This window comes from Phyllostomus hastatus, unplaced genomic scaffold (assembly GCF_019186645.2).
Source record: "Phyllostomus hastatus isolate PE091 unplaced genomic scaffold, TTU_PhHast_1.1 phas_scaffold_585, whole genome shotgun sequence".
In the NCBI taxonomy this organism is placed as follows: Eukaryota; Metazoa; Chordata; class Mammalia; order Chiroptera; family Phyllostomidae; genus Phyllostomus; species Phyllostomus hastatus.
Window position 1 is genome coordinate 29,094,657 of NW_025334037.1, and position 17,000 is coordinate 29,111,656.

The following is a 17,000-nucleotide window of genomic DNA, read 5'->3' on the forward strand; positions in this document are numbered from 1 at the left end:
GAGCATTATCTGTAAACCAAAAGGTCATGGGTTCAAGTCCCAGTCAGGGTGCATACCAGGGGCAACGGATTGATGTTGCTTTCTTGTGTAAATGTTTCTCTTCCCCTCTCTCCCCTTCCCTTCCCCTTCCCCTAAAATCAGCAAATCAATAAGCATGTCCTCAAGTGAAGAGTGATAAATCAATAAAGTAAACAAACAGTCCCGATTCCAATCCCAGTTGGAAGGGTCTGCAGTACTGAGCGTTCAGGCCGGACCTTGTGGAGAAGGGCAAAGTCTTCCTCGGGGAGCAGCCACTTGAGGTACCGGGGCTGCGGGGTTTGGGAGGCCTGGGTGACGGGCCCCCTGCCGACCTGCCAGCTGGTCGCAGCCCACACTCTCCTCCCTCTGCAGACCAGCCTCCTTCTTGCACCAGGCCAAGTTCGCCCCTTCAGAGCAGGGCAGCGGTTTTCAGCATCGGTCATCACTAATTCGAGAACGTTTCCATCACCCCAGAAAGAAGCCCCGTGTTCACCAGCAGTCACGCCCCACTCCTCCTGTGTTACGGGCTGAACTGTGTGCCCCTTAACCTCCCTTCTCATGTTGAAGTCTCAGCCCCAGTACTTCAGAACGGGACTGATTCGGAAACACCGTCTTTAAAAAAAATTGTATTTACTTACTTTTAGAGAGGGAAGGGAGGGAGAAAGAGAGAGAGAGAGAGAGACATCAATGTGCAGTTGCTGGGGGCCGTGGCCTGCAACCCAGGCATGTGCCCTGACTGGGAATCGAACCTGCGATGCTTTGGTTCGCAGTCCGAGCTCAATCCACTGAGCTACGCCAGCCAGGGCTGGGAACACCGTCTTTTAAAGAGGCAAAGTGAGGCCACTAGAGTGGGCCCTAATCCAGGGTGACCAGCGTCGTGAGAAGAGGTCAGGACACAGACCCTCAGGGAAGCCCACGTGCAGACACCGGGAAAGACGGCCATCTAGCAGCCGAGGCCTCAGAGGGAAACCAGCCCTTTCAACACTTCGCTCTCGGATTCCTGGCCTCCAGGGCTGAGAGAAAATACACGTGAATTGTCCAAGCCCCCTGGTCTGTGGTACTTGGTACGGCAGCCTGAGTGGGTTAATACACCCCATGGCCACACTCTGTCTGTGGATTTGTCTATTCTGGACATTACTATGAATGGGGTCACGGTGAGCCCAGGGGTCCCTGCCCCGGGGTCATGGCTCAGCAGAGGTAGAGAGGATATAGGTGTAGGCCCATGGACTGGACAAGGCCACTGGGCCCCTCCAGGGGGAAGTGCGCCTGAACCTGGACCACAGGAAGAGGGAGTCTCTGCCCAGGAGAGCTGCCCGGGATCTTTCTCTCATCTGGAAGGTGGGTCTGGGTTGACGTGCACCGCCAGAGGAGAAGGAAGCTGGCCCACAGGGAGAGGGCTGAAGAGCCAGCAGGTTCTCTCCGGCTCAGGAATCCAGGCCCGAGTTCGCCGTGAGTCTCTAGCAGGAAGAAAAGGAGGTGGGCAGCCCACAGCGGCCCCCCACAAAGGAGTCAGGGAACCCAGCCTTCAGGGCACTTGGGAACTCTAAAGATTTCAAAACTTGAACACCTGGCAGGAGAAAGGCTTCGGCTGCCCCAGAGTCACCAGCTTTTTGCTGACTGTTGTGCACACTTAGGTCAAGGCCGTGCTGCTTTAGGGCAAGCGCTGAGGTTTCCCTTTGTGCCGCCAGCGCCTGCACAGCCCCGGCAAAGCTAGAGAAGAGTGACAACATTCCCTGAGCTAAGCACTGCCTCCAGTTTACAGATAAGGAAACTGAGGCACAGGTGGAAAGGTGAACTGCTGGAGACCACACTGCTACCTAGAGACACAGCAGGGACCGGACCCCACGGAGTGTGGCTCTCGGGGCCCCACTCTTCACCATGCTGCTGAGGACAGGGAGATGGAGAGGCAGAGAAGTGAAGGGGAGTCTGATGGTCTTCACCTGACACACAGCTCACGGGGCACGTTCTCCCAGACTCTGGCCTGGGTGGGCTGACGTCACGTACGCACAGGTGGCTCAGGAGACGGGGACAGTCAGGGCTTGCTCACCAGTGCCCAGCACTGAAGGTGGACAAAAGGAAGGCAGGAGGATGAGCCACAAAATAAAGTGGTCTTTTCTTTTTAAATGGGCCACTTAACCCCCCAGGGCGGAGGACGGGGCAAGGGGGGGGTACAGCAGGGCCTGCGGGGGACTGCGGTGTCGGGTACCAGCGACCACGCCTCGCATTCTAGGTCCCTGCTTTATAATCACAAGTAGAAAGTGAAGTTTGGGCCTGACCCGGGGCCCCAGTCCGCACTCGAGGGCAGAAGAGCTCTGAGTTGGCTGGCTACATCTGCCGTCTGGGAGGTTTCACAGGAAAGCCTGCCTTTCCTGCTTCTCTTGGACACGGAAGCTCAAGCAAGCGGGGCTTGTGATTCTCCGTCAGCTGGTCAAGTGGTCAGCGACCAGGAAGGTCTCTCTCGGGCCCACAGCCCCCGCCGCTCCCTCTTCTCGCCTCGAGGCTGAAGCCAAGTGCCACCCGTCACCTTAGATTGGCCATTCCCCTGCTGGCATCACCAGCCTGGCCCCTGCAGACCCCTGCATTGGCAGCTTCTGCTCCTGAAGCACGACAGACACATGCAACTGGAGGGGACAGTGCTCGGTCCCCTCTGTCATGATTAGCGGCATCCTCGGGAAGCCCGTTCCTCTTGACAAACCTGTTTTCCTAGTTGTAAATGGGGTATCGCCTCTCTGGTAAGGGTTCAGTGAAAACCAAATGAGATAAAATAAGAACTTGCTTTGAAAACCAGACACTGGCCCTGGCTGGTGTGGCTCAGTGGATTGAGCGCTGGCCTGTGAACCAAAGCATCGCTGGTTCGATTCCCAGCCAGGTCCCCAGTAGGGGGCGCGTGAGAGGCAACCACACATTGATGTTTCTCTCCTTCCCTTCCCCTCTTTCTAAAAATAAATAAAATCGTTAAATAAAAAAGCAAAATAAAACAAGACACTAAACTAATATCCCTCTGATGAACCTCCTGAACCTTCCTTGAATTAGTTCTTAGAATTTATACTGATGACAAAACTAGATAATAACCGGTGTCCAATCGGAGAGAGGTTGAGAAGGCAGGAAATGCTATGTAGCCTGTAAAGACGTGGGTTGTCAGTAACTGGTGTTTGTGCCCACGATGGAAGGGCACCCTGACATAGTAACTGAAAAAATGCAAGCTGCAGAACATTCTGTACGTTACGGCATGATCTCGTTTTTATTAACAAAAATTACATATGTACATATTTTTGTACATAGAAAAATTCTGGAAGCCTACCTACACCATCTGTCTAAGTGATCAATGGGCTGTGGGAGATGGGGAAACGCTCACTTTTAACTTATACTTATTCAGGGTCGTTAGCGACTTGGATGAATGCTTGCCAGGTGGCACTGTGCCAAGCGCTCAGCTTGGGACATTCTCTCCTCTTCCCAACCCTGTGAGGTGGGTGTTTGCACCGCTAGCAGAGAGGCCGGGAATCTGAGGCTGAGAATCGTGTCGCTTCCTCAAGGTCACACAGCCGGTGTGATAACATTAACAGGCTCCTAAACTGCCCTGGCTGGTGTGGCTCACTGGGTTGAGTGCCGGCCTGTGAACTGAAAGGTTGCTGGTTCGACTCCCGGTCTGGACACGTGCCTGGATTGTGGGCCAGGTCCCCAGCTGGGGGACCAGGGGCATGCAAGAGGCAACCCATCAATGTTTCTCTCCCTCCCTTACCCTCTCTCTAAAAAAATAAATCTTAAAAAAAAAGAGGCTCCCAAACATAAGCTTCCCCCACTTCTATAACTAATGTTTTCCATTAAAAAACCCTGAAACCCTGAAATGACTTGTTAAAAAGGTCTCGGTGTGCTGGAAGCTCCAGGTGCTGGAGGGCCACGGGCAGCTGTGCTTCCTTGGGCCCCTCCGGCAGCAGAGGGCCCGCAGAGCCGGCACGGCACCCGCTTCCCAGAGGACCCACCCTGGCTATCTGCCTCAGAAGCTGTGGCAGCAGGATCCCTGTCACGTGGCTCTAAGGGACACAGCTGCCATTTATCTCACGGCCCCTGAAGGCCTGTGAAGAACTGGGGTACGAGCAGGGAGCTAACAAATCTGTAAACAAGGTACAAAAGTAAGTCACTCCCCTTTTTCCTGATGTGGGTGGCAATTTGTCAATAAAACTCCAACATAGTGTGCGTGAGCTGTGGGGCCGGAAACGCCTTACTTGGGAAGCTTACAAAAGTAACTGTTATCTTTTGGTATTTATTTGTTCCTTTACTCACTCACTAAGTATGTCCTGAATACTGACCTGCGAGCCCCGGGGCCCGGGGAGGACGTGGCCTTCACCAGGAGCTCCATCCTAGAGGTGGGATTTCCCCCCAGGGCACCCCAGCGGCACTTCGACACTCCCTAGGGCCTGTGCTCTGCAGGCACTTCCGCCAGGTGGACCCGGGTTAAAACCCAGCTTTGCTACTTAGAGCTGCGGCTTCTCTGCGCCTCCGTTCCTACCGCCCTGTGCTGTCACTTGCTGGACTACTATAGTGACTGTGACTCATAAATGTAGGAAGTTTGTATTCTTTTTTTAAACATTTTTAAACATTTTTAAACATGTATTTATTTATTTTTAGAGAGGGAAGGAAGGGAGAAAGAAACATCAATGTGTGGTTGCTGGAGGCCGTGGCCTGCAACCCAGGCATGTGCCCTGGCTGTGAATCGAACCTGCGACACTTTGGTGGAAGTTTGTATTCTTAAAAGCCAAGCAACTGTCTGGAACAGCCCTGACCCTGTCACTGACTGCGAGGATGGGCGTGTTCTGTGTCCAATACGGAAGCCACTCCTCACATGCGGCTTCGCAAGGAGTTGAGGAATGACACTCATTCAATAGCTTCAGTGGCTAGGGGGTCACCGTAGTGGACAATGCAGGCAGGCCTACAAGATGGCCAGGTCCACGTGCGGCCGATGACGAAGCAGGTGAACAGGAGCTGGGAGAAGTGGCAGGGACAGGCTGGCTGCTGAGCCGTGGCTGGAGGGCGAGGAGACACGCTCAGAGGCGCTCAGAATGGCAGCAGCAAGTGGAACAAGGGCCACTGCTGGGCAGTTTTCAAGGAGGGAAGGGAAAGAACAGGCCCGCAGGAGGTGGGCTCAGGGAGAGCCAGCCACAAAGGCATGTATTGCATGGCTGAGTGGACATGACACGCCCAGAGAAAGCAAATCTTTAGAGCAGAAAGATGAGTGGTTGCCAGGGGCTGGGAATGGGGGTGACTGCTAATGAGGATGGGGTTTCTTAGGGGGCAATGAAATTAAGGCTGTGGTGATGGCTGCAGGATGCTGAAAACCGATGCCCATGTGCTCTAGGAGGGCAAGCTGCAGAGTGTGCGACTCTCCATCGCGCGGCTGCAGAACACCAACTCGGGCTTCAAGGGGCTTTCCCGTCGCAAGGTTGACTGTGATTTAAACACCAACAGCCCTCCCTACAGCTGGAGCCTTTATCAGTGAAGAGGAAGTCGGCACATACAAAAGAAACCAAACTCCAGCCAGTGGGGGTTGAAAAAGATGAGAGAGAGCGAGCGAGCGCGAGCTTGAAAAACAGAGAAGGTGCAAAAACAAAAAAAGACGCCCTCTACCCTCTCTCCTGGGAGGACTATTATGACACATTAGTTTGACTTTCCCAGAGGTGAAGGAACAACCTGGTCTTTCATTTCCTTCCCAACGGCTTTTCTTCATCAGGCACTGAGATGCTCAGGTGGGCACAGCACGTACAGAACCTGGGAGAGTCGGGGACGCTGTGTGCTGACCGAGAAAGTTGGTGCAGACGGTTTCTCCACGGTGAGCCAGGAACCAGGGGTGGGGGCGGGGGAAGCGGGGGAGGGACTGAGTCTATCTAAAGTAGTAGTGACGGTCAGTTTTTACCTTTTTAAAAAATTGATTTTGGAGAAGGGAGAGAGAAAAGGAGGTGGGGAAGGGAGAGATACACATACACACAAACAACGCGTTGTTGTTCCAATTATTTATGCCTTCACTGGTTGATTCTTGTATGTGCCCTGACTAGAGACTGAACCCGCAACCTTGGCGTACTAGGATGATGCTCTAACCAACTGAGCTACCCAGCCAGCACCTGAATGTTGGTTTTTAAAAGGAATATAGTTTAAGACGCAGCCATATGACTATATAAAGATGCACAAGTCTAAATTTTAGAAACTTTTTAAAAAGTCATTTTGGCATATTCCTTTTTGTAAATTCTAAAGAAAAACAACCACCTCTTAAGTATGATGTTGAATGGGAAGACATTCAAGTTGTACTTAACCTTCTATTTTCATACCACGTTCTATCTCGAGAGTTCTAAGGCAGAAACTCAGAGAAGATCTGGATCATCTTGATCTTGAGTCACAGAAAAATCTGCGATAGCATGGGGATGTGGTAACAGCCTAGTGAACACCACCACCAACACTAATAACTTTTGTACGGTGACAGAAGGTAAGCAGACTTACTGTGGTGGTCACTTCGTGACGCACTTAATATCGAATCACTATGTTGTACGCTCGAAGCTAGTCAAGGTCAATTATACTTCAATCTTTCTTTTAAAGAGGGTGAAGGATAGAGAGGACTGTTGACATGAGAAACATCTATTAGCTGCCTCCTGTATGCACACCAAGTGGGGACCAAACCCACAAGCCAGGCCTGTGTCCTGACCCGGAATTGAACCAGCAGCCTTTTGTTTTGTGGGATGACACCCAACCGAACCACACCAGTCATGGCCAACTGCATTTCCATTTGAGAAGGTCTGTGCTAGAATGAGAGAGAACTTCAGGTTCGACTACCCTCTAATCACAGAGGAAACAGCTCTGTGAAGGGACTCCACGGCTTCTTCATTCTGACCCAATGTCCCAAAGTGTGAATGCAGCCCTACACTGGCGTGAAATGGATACTTTATAAATATGTGGTTATGTAGCTTAACATGTATTTTGAAGTTATATTATTCGGGGATTTCACAAATACTAATGATCAGGTGAGTAGAAGCTGAAAAAAGTACATGGCAAGGTGTTTAAGATTTTATTTATTTATTTTTAGAGAGGGAAGGAAGAGAGAGAAACATCAATGTGCGGTTGCTGGGGGCCGTGGCCTGCAACCCAGGCATGTGCCTTGTCTGGGAATCGAACCTGCGATGCTTTGGTTCGCAGCCCAAGCTCAATCCACTGAGCTACACCAGCCAGGGGCAAGGTGCTTTAAAACAGGTGATGGGAATTGCAGAATGATGCAGCCACTGTGGAAAGCAGTGTGGAGATACCTCAAAAAATTAAAAATGGATCTGCCTCTGACTCAGAGATCCCAGTTTTGGGAATACACCCAAAGGAACCCAAAACACATTAGAAAGAACATAAGCACTCCTATGTTCATTGCAGCATTGTTTACAATCACCAAAATATGGAGGCAACCCAAGTGTCCATCAGTAGATGAGTGGATAAAACAACTATGGGTCATTTACACAGTGGAATACTTGGCTGTAAAAAAGTTTCACCCTTTGCGACAGCATGGATGGACCTGGAGAACATTATGCTAAGTAAGCCAGTGAGAGGAAGACAAATACCGTGTGATTTCACTCGTATGTGGAATCTAATGAACAAAACTGAATGAACAAGCAGAGAGAGATTCATAGATGGAGAGCAGATGACAGCTACTGGGGGGGTTGGGGGTGGAGGGACTGAGTGAAAAGGAAAAAGGACTCATGGACATGGATGTAGTGTGGTGATTGTGGGGCGGAGGTTATAAGGGGACTATGTGGTAATAAAAATACAAAATTATTAAACAAAAGAACTATTTGTGCATTACCGTCTGTTTTCTACAACTTAAGAGGTGTAAAAATAGTCCCCATGGAAAATGCAGTTTTCTAGTGAGGACAGATTGTTCCCTATAATGTGTACATTAACTAAAAGTAGTACTTACATGTCCCCCCTCCTTTGTTTTCCTTCCCGGGATATTCAGAAGCAACATTACCTTAACCAGATGTGCTGAATGACACCGACCCACGTGGAAATAGAGACATTTCAACTTTGAAGAAAAAAAAAAATCAGGTGGTGATGGCTGCATGATGGTGCACGTGTGTTGAGTACCACTGAATGCCCACTTAACATGGTGAAGCAAAAGATTTTATACACGTATCTAACCACGACAAAAAAAGCAAAAGCAAACGTTAGGCAAATAGTTCCGGTGGCGCCAAGTCCGGGAGAGAATCGTGCGGCGGGAGTGACATCCCTGCCCTCTCAGGATGTGGTGTCTCAGGGGCTCGCTGAGCAGTCACCCAGGAGCACCGAGCCACTGGAGAGAGAAGCCCTGAACACCCCGACGGTTGCTCTAAGGAGGGCAAAGCTGCGACGATTCACCACCCAAAGAAGCCACAGGGCCGCAGGGTCCCCCAGGTTCCTTTCATTAGAGCCTAGAGTGCGTGCAGTGAGGCCGCACAGGTTAACTAGAGCACATCTACTGGCTTTTATTGAGTTGTCTCCTCAACAGTGGTTACAAGAAAGGGCTTGGGAATCAGGCAGGCCCGGTTTCATTCTCAGTGCATGCCACGTACTAGTAAGCAGGCCAGTGCCTTTTAGCCTCAGTTTGCTTATCTGCAAAACAGGGGTGGGAACGGTAGCTCCTTTCCGGGGATGTTGTAAAGACTGGAGCACAGCGGGGAGTGCTTTTGCCACTGTGAAGACTTCACGTAGCTCAGCCGTCAGAGAGTCAACAGAGCTGAAGTTTATTTAGAGCCTGAAGTATCAGGACTGAAATGTTTGAAGGAGGTCTCAGTAAAGGACCTTCTTTGAGGGGGGAAAAAAGACAAACATAAAATGTGTACCAAGTGTTTCCCACAGCACTGGGATTGTGTTCAATGAACCAGCAGCTAGGATGATCACCGCCTATTAATACGAAGTTTTGATGTTTAGTTAAATACATGTATTTAAAGCCCTCCGCCCAAAGATGTTTACTGACTTTAGAGAGGGGAAGAGGGTGAGAGAGAAACATTGATGTGAGAACATCTATCAGTTGCCTCCCGTATGTGCCCTGACTGGGGATCAAACCCGCAACCTTCTTGGTGAGTGGATGACAATCCAATCAACTGAGCCTCCCGGCCAGGGCTAGTGACACATGTTTTTAACAATTATAAACGACAAAGCAATATTCCCTAGTCTACTTGCATTCAGAACCCCTACGTCCACTGAACACTGCACAGGCTGGTCCTCAGAGCGACCCTGCTGGGAAGTACCGCCCCAGACACGGCCCTCTGCTAGAGGGCCCGGGGTGAGAAGGATGGGGCCTGGCCTCCCAGAGGAGGGCCCCAAACTCCTGGCCCAGTGGCTGCACCAGTCACTGAGGACTGAGGCGGCCCTGATGTAGGACCTCCCTTGGAGAGGAATCGAGAATTAATGAGCAGTGAAGCCCAGGAACCTTAGAAATGCCCCGCTGTGACTCTGTTCTGAGGGCAGAGCGAAGGGGAAGGAAGCTGTCCCACTTGGGCTGCGGCGGTCGAGGCCTCGAGAGGAAGAAGGCCACGCTCCAGACACCTCGCTGGCCGGCAGCCTCCCCCAGCACAGGAACTCCGCCGCCTAGGGAGAGACTTGCACTCACAGGTTTGGGCCAATTCTGCAGTGTGGCAGCCACTACTGGGATTAAAAGCAGCGTGAAAATTAAGAAGACTAAAAAAGTTTTGAGGTGCTTCTGTATTAGTAGGGTTACTGCACAAGAACGGATGATGGAGAAGGCAGCTTTTTGGGAGACACCATCTTCTTTCAGGAGCCTTTGGTGGGTTCAGGTGCAAACCGACAGGTACATCAAAGTGAAACCAGGGGACCGGCCACTTCTCCAGGAAGGCCACCAATGCCTCCAGCCCCCACACCCACCGCCCACCCCAACAATCAACCACTCTGAAGACAACACCAGTTCTTCTCAAACAGTTTAATAGCAAATAAACAAAGGAAGGTACCACACTTGGCAGATACAAAATGACTTTTTGTCCGTGTGTCTGTGCAATTAAAACAGATTTAGGTTCCCCATTGGGACAAAAGGAAAAACACACAAAAAAGGAAGGCGATTCTTTTTAAACACATACTCCCTCGCTCCAAACTTGTAACATTTTTTTTTCTTTTAATCCACTACACAAACTCTGTGATCAGGTCAGAAAAGCAACAAGGGCTCTTCTTGCCTTTTTTTTTTTTAAACCATTAAAGTAAAATCCATAATTTTCTACATAGTACAACACAAGTTCACACAAAAAGACATTTTCTTTTGCAAATCAAAACAGGAAAGAAAGGAAAAGCTCAAACAAGGTAAAGGAAAAGCATTTCTACGGCTGAATCGCGACTTTGAGCTGATTGAATCCCGTTGTTGCTGCAGAACAGACTGTGCGTTTGGTCATAGTGGCAATTTTTTCTCTTCACATTGTGAAATCACTTTACATTGTTTTCTAGTAGAAAAGGCAAAAAACTGTACAAAACCCCTAGTGTTAAATACAACGTTTGTACCAATAAAAAACTCACACAGGTTTGTCTCCAAAATGTAAAGTTTCTTTTTTTTTTCTTTTTAAATTATTCACAAAAAGCAGCTGGAAATCAGAAAGGCAGCTGCCGCTCCAGGGTCTCAAATCCATTAAAACCACCACAGAACAATTAAAACAATCAGAGAGAGAAAAGGAAAAGGAAACAACGTCCAACGTTTGGCATTTGGTTTTATCCACAGGTTTTCCCAGAGCTCCTCTTGGAATTGAAAGCAAAATACATTGGCAAACACGGATTCTGACACACAGGAAGGGGGGGCCTCAGCGCCTTCGCCGACAGAGGTGGCTCTGTGCAGTCAGACTGTGGGGTGCACGGCAGTCTTGCTCAGGCTGGGGTTCCTGGCCTCTTTCCATCCAACTGCCCCTTCCAGGAAATTAAGGAGTCTACCATACACTGGGACTTCATTTGGCTGCCCTTTCCTTCCAGTAAGAGTGGCCCCAAGCATAATACTAGGCAACCTGCTGGGCCCCAGACCAGAAGTTCTGCCAGGACCTCTTCCTTCATCAAACCCAGCATGGATGATGCTAACAGTGCTTCTACCTTCCCCACCCCCTCCCTGGGCCCTTGGCTACCCCTCCCTCTCCACCCTTCCCTGGACAATCTTGCTTCCCAGCTCCCCCGCCCACTAGCAGCCTAGCTCTCTGGCTGGGATCTCTCACAAACTCCTCCCTCTGCAACCTCTTACCTCCACAGACCCATCCTGTGACCACTCACCTCCTCTAGGCTCTCCCTCACCATTCGCATTCTCACTCAGGCCCTTAGACCCTGGGGGTGGGTGGTGCCACATGAGAGGAGGGCAAGTTCCCTTCAGGAAACCAAGGAACTGGCTTGCCTGGCACCCAGGGACAGTAGCTATTTGGCTCTTCACCCAGTTTAAAAAAAAACAAATCCCCGCCCTTACCCCATCCCACTAGCTGAGCAAGAGCAGAGCTGTGGTGAAGAGCCAGTGTGGGGTAGCTGGTGGCCAGGGCTGTAAACAGTGTGAAGACTGTAGTATTGTGCTTGTCACCTAGGAAAAACGCGGGCAGGTATATTGCCACTTAGTGCACAGATAGCCTCCTCCGACTGGCGGAGAGCACCCTCCTTCCTCTGGACCGAGGATACTCGCTACCCTTAACACGCTAAGCCTCTTGCCCACCCGCAGCCACCTTCTGGATTCTACCTCTGTTCCTCGTGCCTCTCCTGGCACCCTCCCAGCCCATGTCCGACAGGGCAGCTGGCCTCCTGGAGGCCCTGCCGAGGCCCAGAGGCCACTCGAGGTGACAGTCTAAGTGCACAGGCAAACGCTCTAAGGGCAACAGAGGAGAAAGTCGCCACTTCAAAATAAAACAATACAATCTTGAAAAAATAACCCCACAACAATTTAAAACAGCTTCTTTGAAACCCTTTTAAATCGGTCAGTTTTTGCACAAACTATAGAAAACAGAGAGGTGAAGGTGATATATAAGAAGGTGTGAAGAAACAGCAGGAAACATGCAAAACTTGTTTTTTCTGGGCATAATCTTACTAGGAAAGGAAAAAATTCCAAACAAAAGCACAAAAACAATACAAAAACAAAACAAAAAAATCAAAGCATCACATTTTGCTGTGGAGACTGTAGGAACAAGCATGGAGGGGAGGGGCCGAGGGATCTGCAGGCCCCTGCGAGGTGGCTGCAGGGAAGACCCTCCAAAGGAAAAGGGCTGGCTGGGGCCCGAGCTGCAGCCTGCTGTCAAAAAGGAGAAGGGGTTCAGGTGTTCTCTGCAGTTGAGAGCTCAGAAAAACAAAAATAAGAACACATGCGGTCTCCTCAAGCCCCACAAACTGTATCAGCAAAATGTGCTCAGGAGCCTCAAAGGTTTCAGTGACATCTTTTATTTCATTGTTTACTTCAAAGTTGTCTTTAAAACTAAGCACACAGAAACAAAGCCTAGAAACGGACTGGCTGTGTGTTCACAGAAATACAAACACCACGCGGTATGTGCTAGTAGGGCTGCTCTGAAGACAATTACAAAGAATTGGAATCACAAAATCAAGTGGTTATCTTATGAAGTTCTAGAAAAATAGATTTTTTTATATTCAAATGCAAGTTTAAATATTTCCCCTTCAGCAGTCGTTCTAGCAAAACCAATTTGGCAGCACAAAAGAAAAAAAAAGGAAAGAAAAAAGAAAAACAAAGAAAGAAACAAACATAATAAAAATACACATCAGCATCAAAGATCAACACAAGGTCAAAGGTGAGAGTTCAAGCATCAGAGAAGCTGAAGAGACAGGGATTTGGACGATGTACTTGACGCCACATCGACATGCTTTAGGCACAACGATGAACAAACGGCAGGAATCTAGAAAAAAAAACAAACCAGAAAGAGGGAGACCCACTGAGTTACACAGAGCAATACATCCAAACAAAGAGAGAGAGAACAGGAACACTCACTGTGTACAGCCCTGAAATGAGGAGGCGGGCGGGGCAGGGGCTGGGTAATGACAGGGAACTTTTGCACATGCTAACAATGGACACAGGGAAAAGTCAAAAAGGACATGGAGGACACCAAGAAAACATCCAACTGCCAGAGACAGAAGGGAAACTAAGGCTTGGATTTCCCCTGAAGCGTCCAAACCCATCTAAGAAGAGGCCTCTGGGGGGGGGAGCAGAGCCTCCGCCTCTCCAACTCCCTGTGTAAGACCCAGGAAGGAGGAGAAGCCTGGGTGGGAGAACTCTTGAGGGGAGAGGGCCAGGACTTCTCCTCAGTCCTGTGGGGATGGCCCTTTGTTCCCAGAAATCCAAGCTCTTAGCTTCCACGCAGGCCCTGGCCACTCATGTGGGACCCAGGAGACAGTGTCTAGCTGCATTCAAGGCAAATCAATTTCATGATGAAACCCAAGTAAGTAACAAACAAAAAAAAAAACTACAGGAGAAAACACATTTATGAAAATGAAACCCCCACACAACAGTAAAAGGTTGCTTAAGACTTGACTGCGAGTCTCCACTCTCCAAAATGAACACTCTCACACCGTGAGGCTTGTAGGGGAGCAGCGCCTTCACAAACCCTCTTTGGCCTGGGGAGAAAACTGTGCTCAAGGGCAGTGCTGCCGCGCTAACTCACTGGGCAGGGGCAGAGAACAGACAGAAGCGCCCGTCTCATCAGCTGGCCTCATCAGCTGGCCGCTGTGGCAGCCCAGGGCCCTGCTGGGGCAAATGATCCTTTTAGAAAAGAGAACCCACAAGCAGGAATGAAACCTCAGGGACTGGTTTCAAAGGCAGGTCGATCACACCTTTGCCTTTCAAGTCATTTGGAAAGGGGTTTCTGAAGGTCCCAGAGCCCAGGACAAATCTATGGACAATAATGGTGAACTGGGGGAGGAGGGAGAGAAAGGGGAAAGTGGGGACGGAGTGGAGTTCTGGGACTTGGAAAACCCCACGATGGCCAAGGAGGAAGACACAACAGAAGGTTAGCGATCACAGCACCGCAGCACCCTGGAGAGCACAGCTCTCTCCTCCGCCAATTCACAGCATTAACTCCTCCCCCTCTGGCAGATTGGCTGGGCTGCAAACAGGCCACAGAAAGTCAGTAGTTTCAATCATACACAGCACCCTGTGTGTATAACAATCACATTCTGGATTCTACAAAATCCTGGCCTTTTCCAGAGATATAATTTAGGTAATAAATATTCTCCACCCCGGAGCTGTATAAAACTTCTATAAAAATAGAAACGACATTCTTGATTCCAGCTGGTTGGGATTCAGAACAGCGCCTCCCCAACCTAGCATTTTTTTCTTTTTTTGTTTTCTTTTTTCTTTTTTATTTTTATTTTTTGCATTTATTTAAAAAATCCCATCATGACCCTGGAAGCCTTTGGAACAGTTTTATCCTTGAAACACAGGACACATTTCACCCAGTGTGCAGAATTCAAGTTTACGTGGTTCAGCTTAAGTATGTTTCACGCTCCTTAGAGGACAACAGACCCAAGTTATTACTATGAGAAGAGAACAGCTGTCCCAGCTTCAATGGGATAATCCAACACCAACTACCTGTGCGACAGCAAGATGGTCAACCCCTGTCTGCGACCCAAACGGACAGCACGACAAGGAGAGAGTCCCCATCTGACTCACTAGCAAACCAACCCCTTTGATCTCATCTCTGCTGTTAGGGGTCAGGACTGATGTGTGTGAAACTGAAGATCCTAGGCACCCAGTCACTGGCCTTGGCGCTAAGAGTCATATCTTAACAGGGCTACCTGTGCCAAAGTGCACATTCCCAACAGCATGTCCTTTCTGGCTCTCTACGCCCACAGCGTTTCTTAGAGCAGAGGCAGAGCCCAGAGGCTGGGGGCGGGGGGACAGTCACAGGCAAGAGCTGGAGTGAGACCTGTGGGAGGCAGCAGGGAGCTAACTGTAAGCACGTGGACAAAAACGAACAAGGTAATACTGAGGTAAATGAACACTAAATCCATATGGAGGCTGTAAACGTCCTATAGTCTCCTTTGTCCCCAAGAGCAGAAGGTAGTGTGGGAGCGGTTAGAAGAAGGGCCTGCCTTGGTGAAAATACTACGCCTGGGCCCCTCCACAAGGAGGCAAGTACGGACTTCTCCACCGTCTCAAGTACTAAGTGCTGGCTGGCCTCTGGCCAATGTAGCACTCTGGCCTGAAGGACAGACACACCTAGAAGCAGGCTCCTCTCCCCCAACTAGATGGCTTTTGATCCCTCTGCTCAGGAGAGGAGCCCCCTCCACCAGGCACTACAAGCCCTTCTTGGTTCTGCCCTCATGATAAAGTGGTGGTTTGGGGTGAAATGACACTCCTCACTGTGGTCAACTACAAGGAAGGAAACCAGAGTATCCTCCCTGGAGGCCTTCTCTAAAAGGACCTGTAAGAAACGGGCCATGGTCTAATCTGGTGTTGAAATGAACTAAAAATGGCCACTCTGACTGGCTGGTTCTTCCTAGGATCCACTAGCCAGGCAGGGCCAAATCACACCAGTGGCTGGCTGGGAAAGCCAGTGATCGGTGATGTCTCCCCGCTTTTTTGCATATGTCAGGCTAATTTAACAGGAGTTTTATTTCCAGAGAATTGTTAGCCCTTTCTTGGGACAGAGGGGCAGAGGTCCTGGACAAGAGTCAGAAAAACTGGTAGCAAGAACTCAGTACTTCCACGGAAGGCAGCTACGGAAGTTTCCGTGTGTCAACTCCCTCTCCCTTTCCTCCGGCACCACCCCACCAGCTCCACCCACCATGGCTCTTGGACATTAGTTCTCATTTCATCCACTCTTGCACTTGGGGAGATTCTGGGGGTCAGTTTTTGGTTTCACTCAGTCCTCTCTCTTGGGGTAGTTTTGGGCAAGTCCTGATCTTCTTTAATGTTTCTCCATTCCCTTTCCTCCCCCAGGGCGGTGTGATGTTGGTCCTTCTCAACACACACTGGTTACAAACACAGCAAACTTTAAATAAAGAAAAAAACTCAGAATATGGCACCTAAACTCCAAAGTAAAACACTGGAAACCAAAGCACAAACTCGTCCTCTGTACGAAGCGAAACTCCCACAGAAGGCAGTAGCCGCGTCTTCAGGGCAAGCTGTGCCTGCGAGAGTGGCAGGGATCAGGGTCCGGGGCTGCCAACACACAGCCTAGGGCTTCGCCTCACCAGGTGCTCCTCCCCAACTTACCAGAGACCCTCTCACTCCAGTCTGAGGGGAGCACGCTCAGTAGGGCTTGCTGTCATTCTTCGAACGTTTGAGCTGCACTTTAAGCCGCTTCATGCCAATCTGAAAGCCGTTCATGGACTGGATGGCAGCTTGAGCCGAAACAGGATTGTCGTAACTAACAAAACCTGTGTGTCCAAGCAGAAACCTAGGTGAGGGGTATAACGAGGCAAGGAGATTCTCAGTCCTCCTTATGCAAGAAATACTTGATGAGCTTAGCTTCAAATCCCAAGTTTCCTCAGCAGGGACAAAAATATCCGTAAATTGTCATCACATAAAATAAATTCCTAACAGTATCACCTGACACTGATGCGGTACTTTTAGTATTTTGGCCATTTCCCATCCCACACATCATCTTATCCTCTGGAGAGACAGTGCAGGCAGAACTCATGGCGCCCGTTACAGAAGTGAAAAAACCTGAGGCTAACTCTGCCTGGAGCGGCTCAGTGGACTGAGCACCAGCCTGCAAACCAAAAGATCACCGGTTCTGATTCCCAGTCAGGGCACAGGCCTGGGCTGTGGGCCAGGTTTCCTAGTTGGGGGCACGAGAGAGGCAGCCAACTGATGTTTCTCTTGCACATTGATCTTTCCCTCTTCCTCCTCCCCTTCCCCTCTCTCTAAAAATAAAAAAAATAAAAAAAAAAAAAGCCCAACAAAACAAAACAAAACACCAACCGAGGCTCAGAAAAAGGTCACAAAAATCTGTATAAGGATGAGTTAAACAATAATCCAAACTCCATCCCAAGTTTCTGCTATCAGCCCCTCCCTGTCT

General features: G+C 49.7%; 1 protein-coding gene across 18 annotated transcripts in view; it reads right to left on the reverse strand.

Moving 5' to 3' along the window:
* Positions 1-9,940: 9,940 nt before the first annotated feature.
* CELF1 (CUGBP Elav-like family member 1) overlaps positions 9,941-17,000 on the reverse strand; it is a 69,352-nt gene continuing 62,292 nt past the window's right edge. For 16 of the 18 annotated variants that reach the window (XM_045825499.1, XM_045825494.1, XM_045825505.1 and 13 more), the window contains one exon: positions 9,941-16,356. In XM_045825499.1, coding sequence (XP_045681455.1) covers positions 16,229-16,356 — 128 coding nt within the window. In that variant the 3' untranslated portion in view covers positions 9,941-16,228. The remainder of the gene's footprint in view (positions 16,357-17,000) is intronic. The other 2 variants (XM_045825486.1, XM_045825490.1) reach the window with 2 other exon arrangements.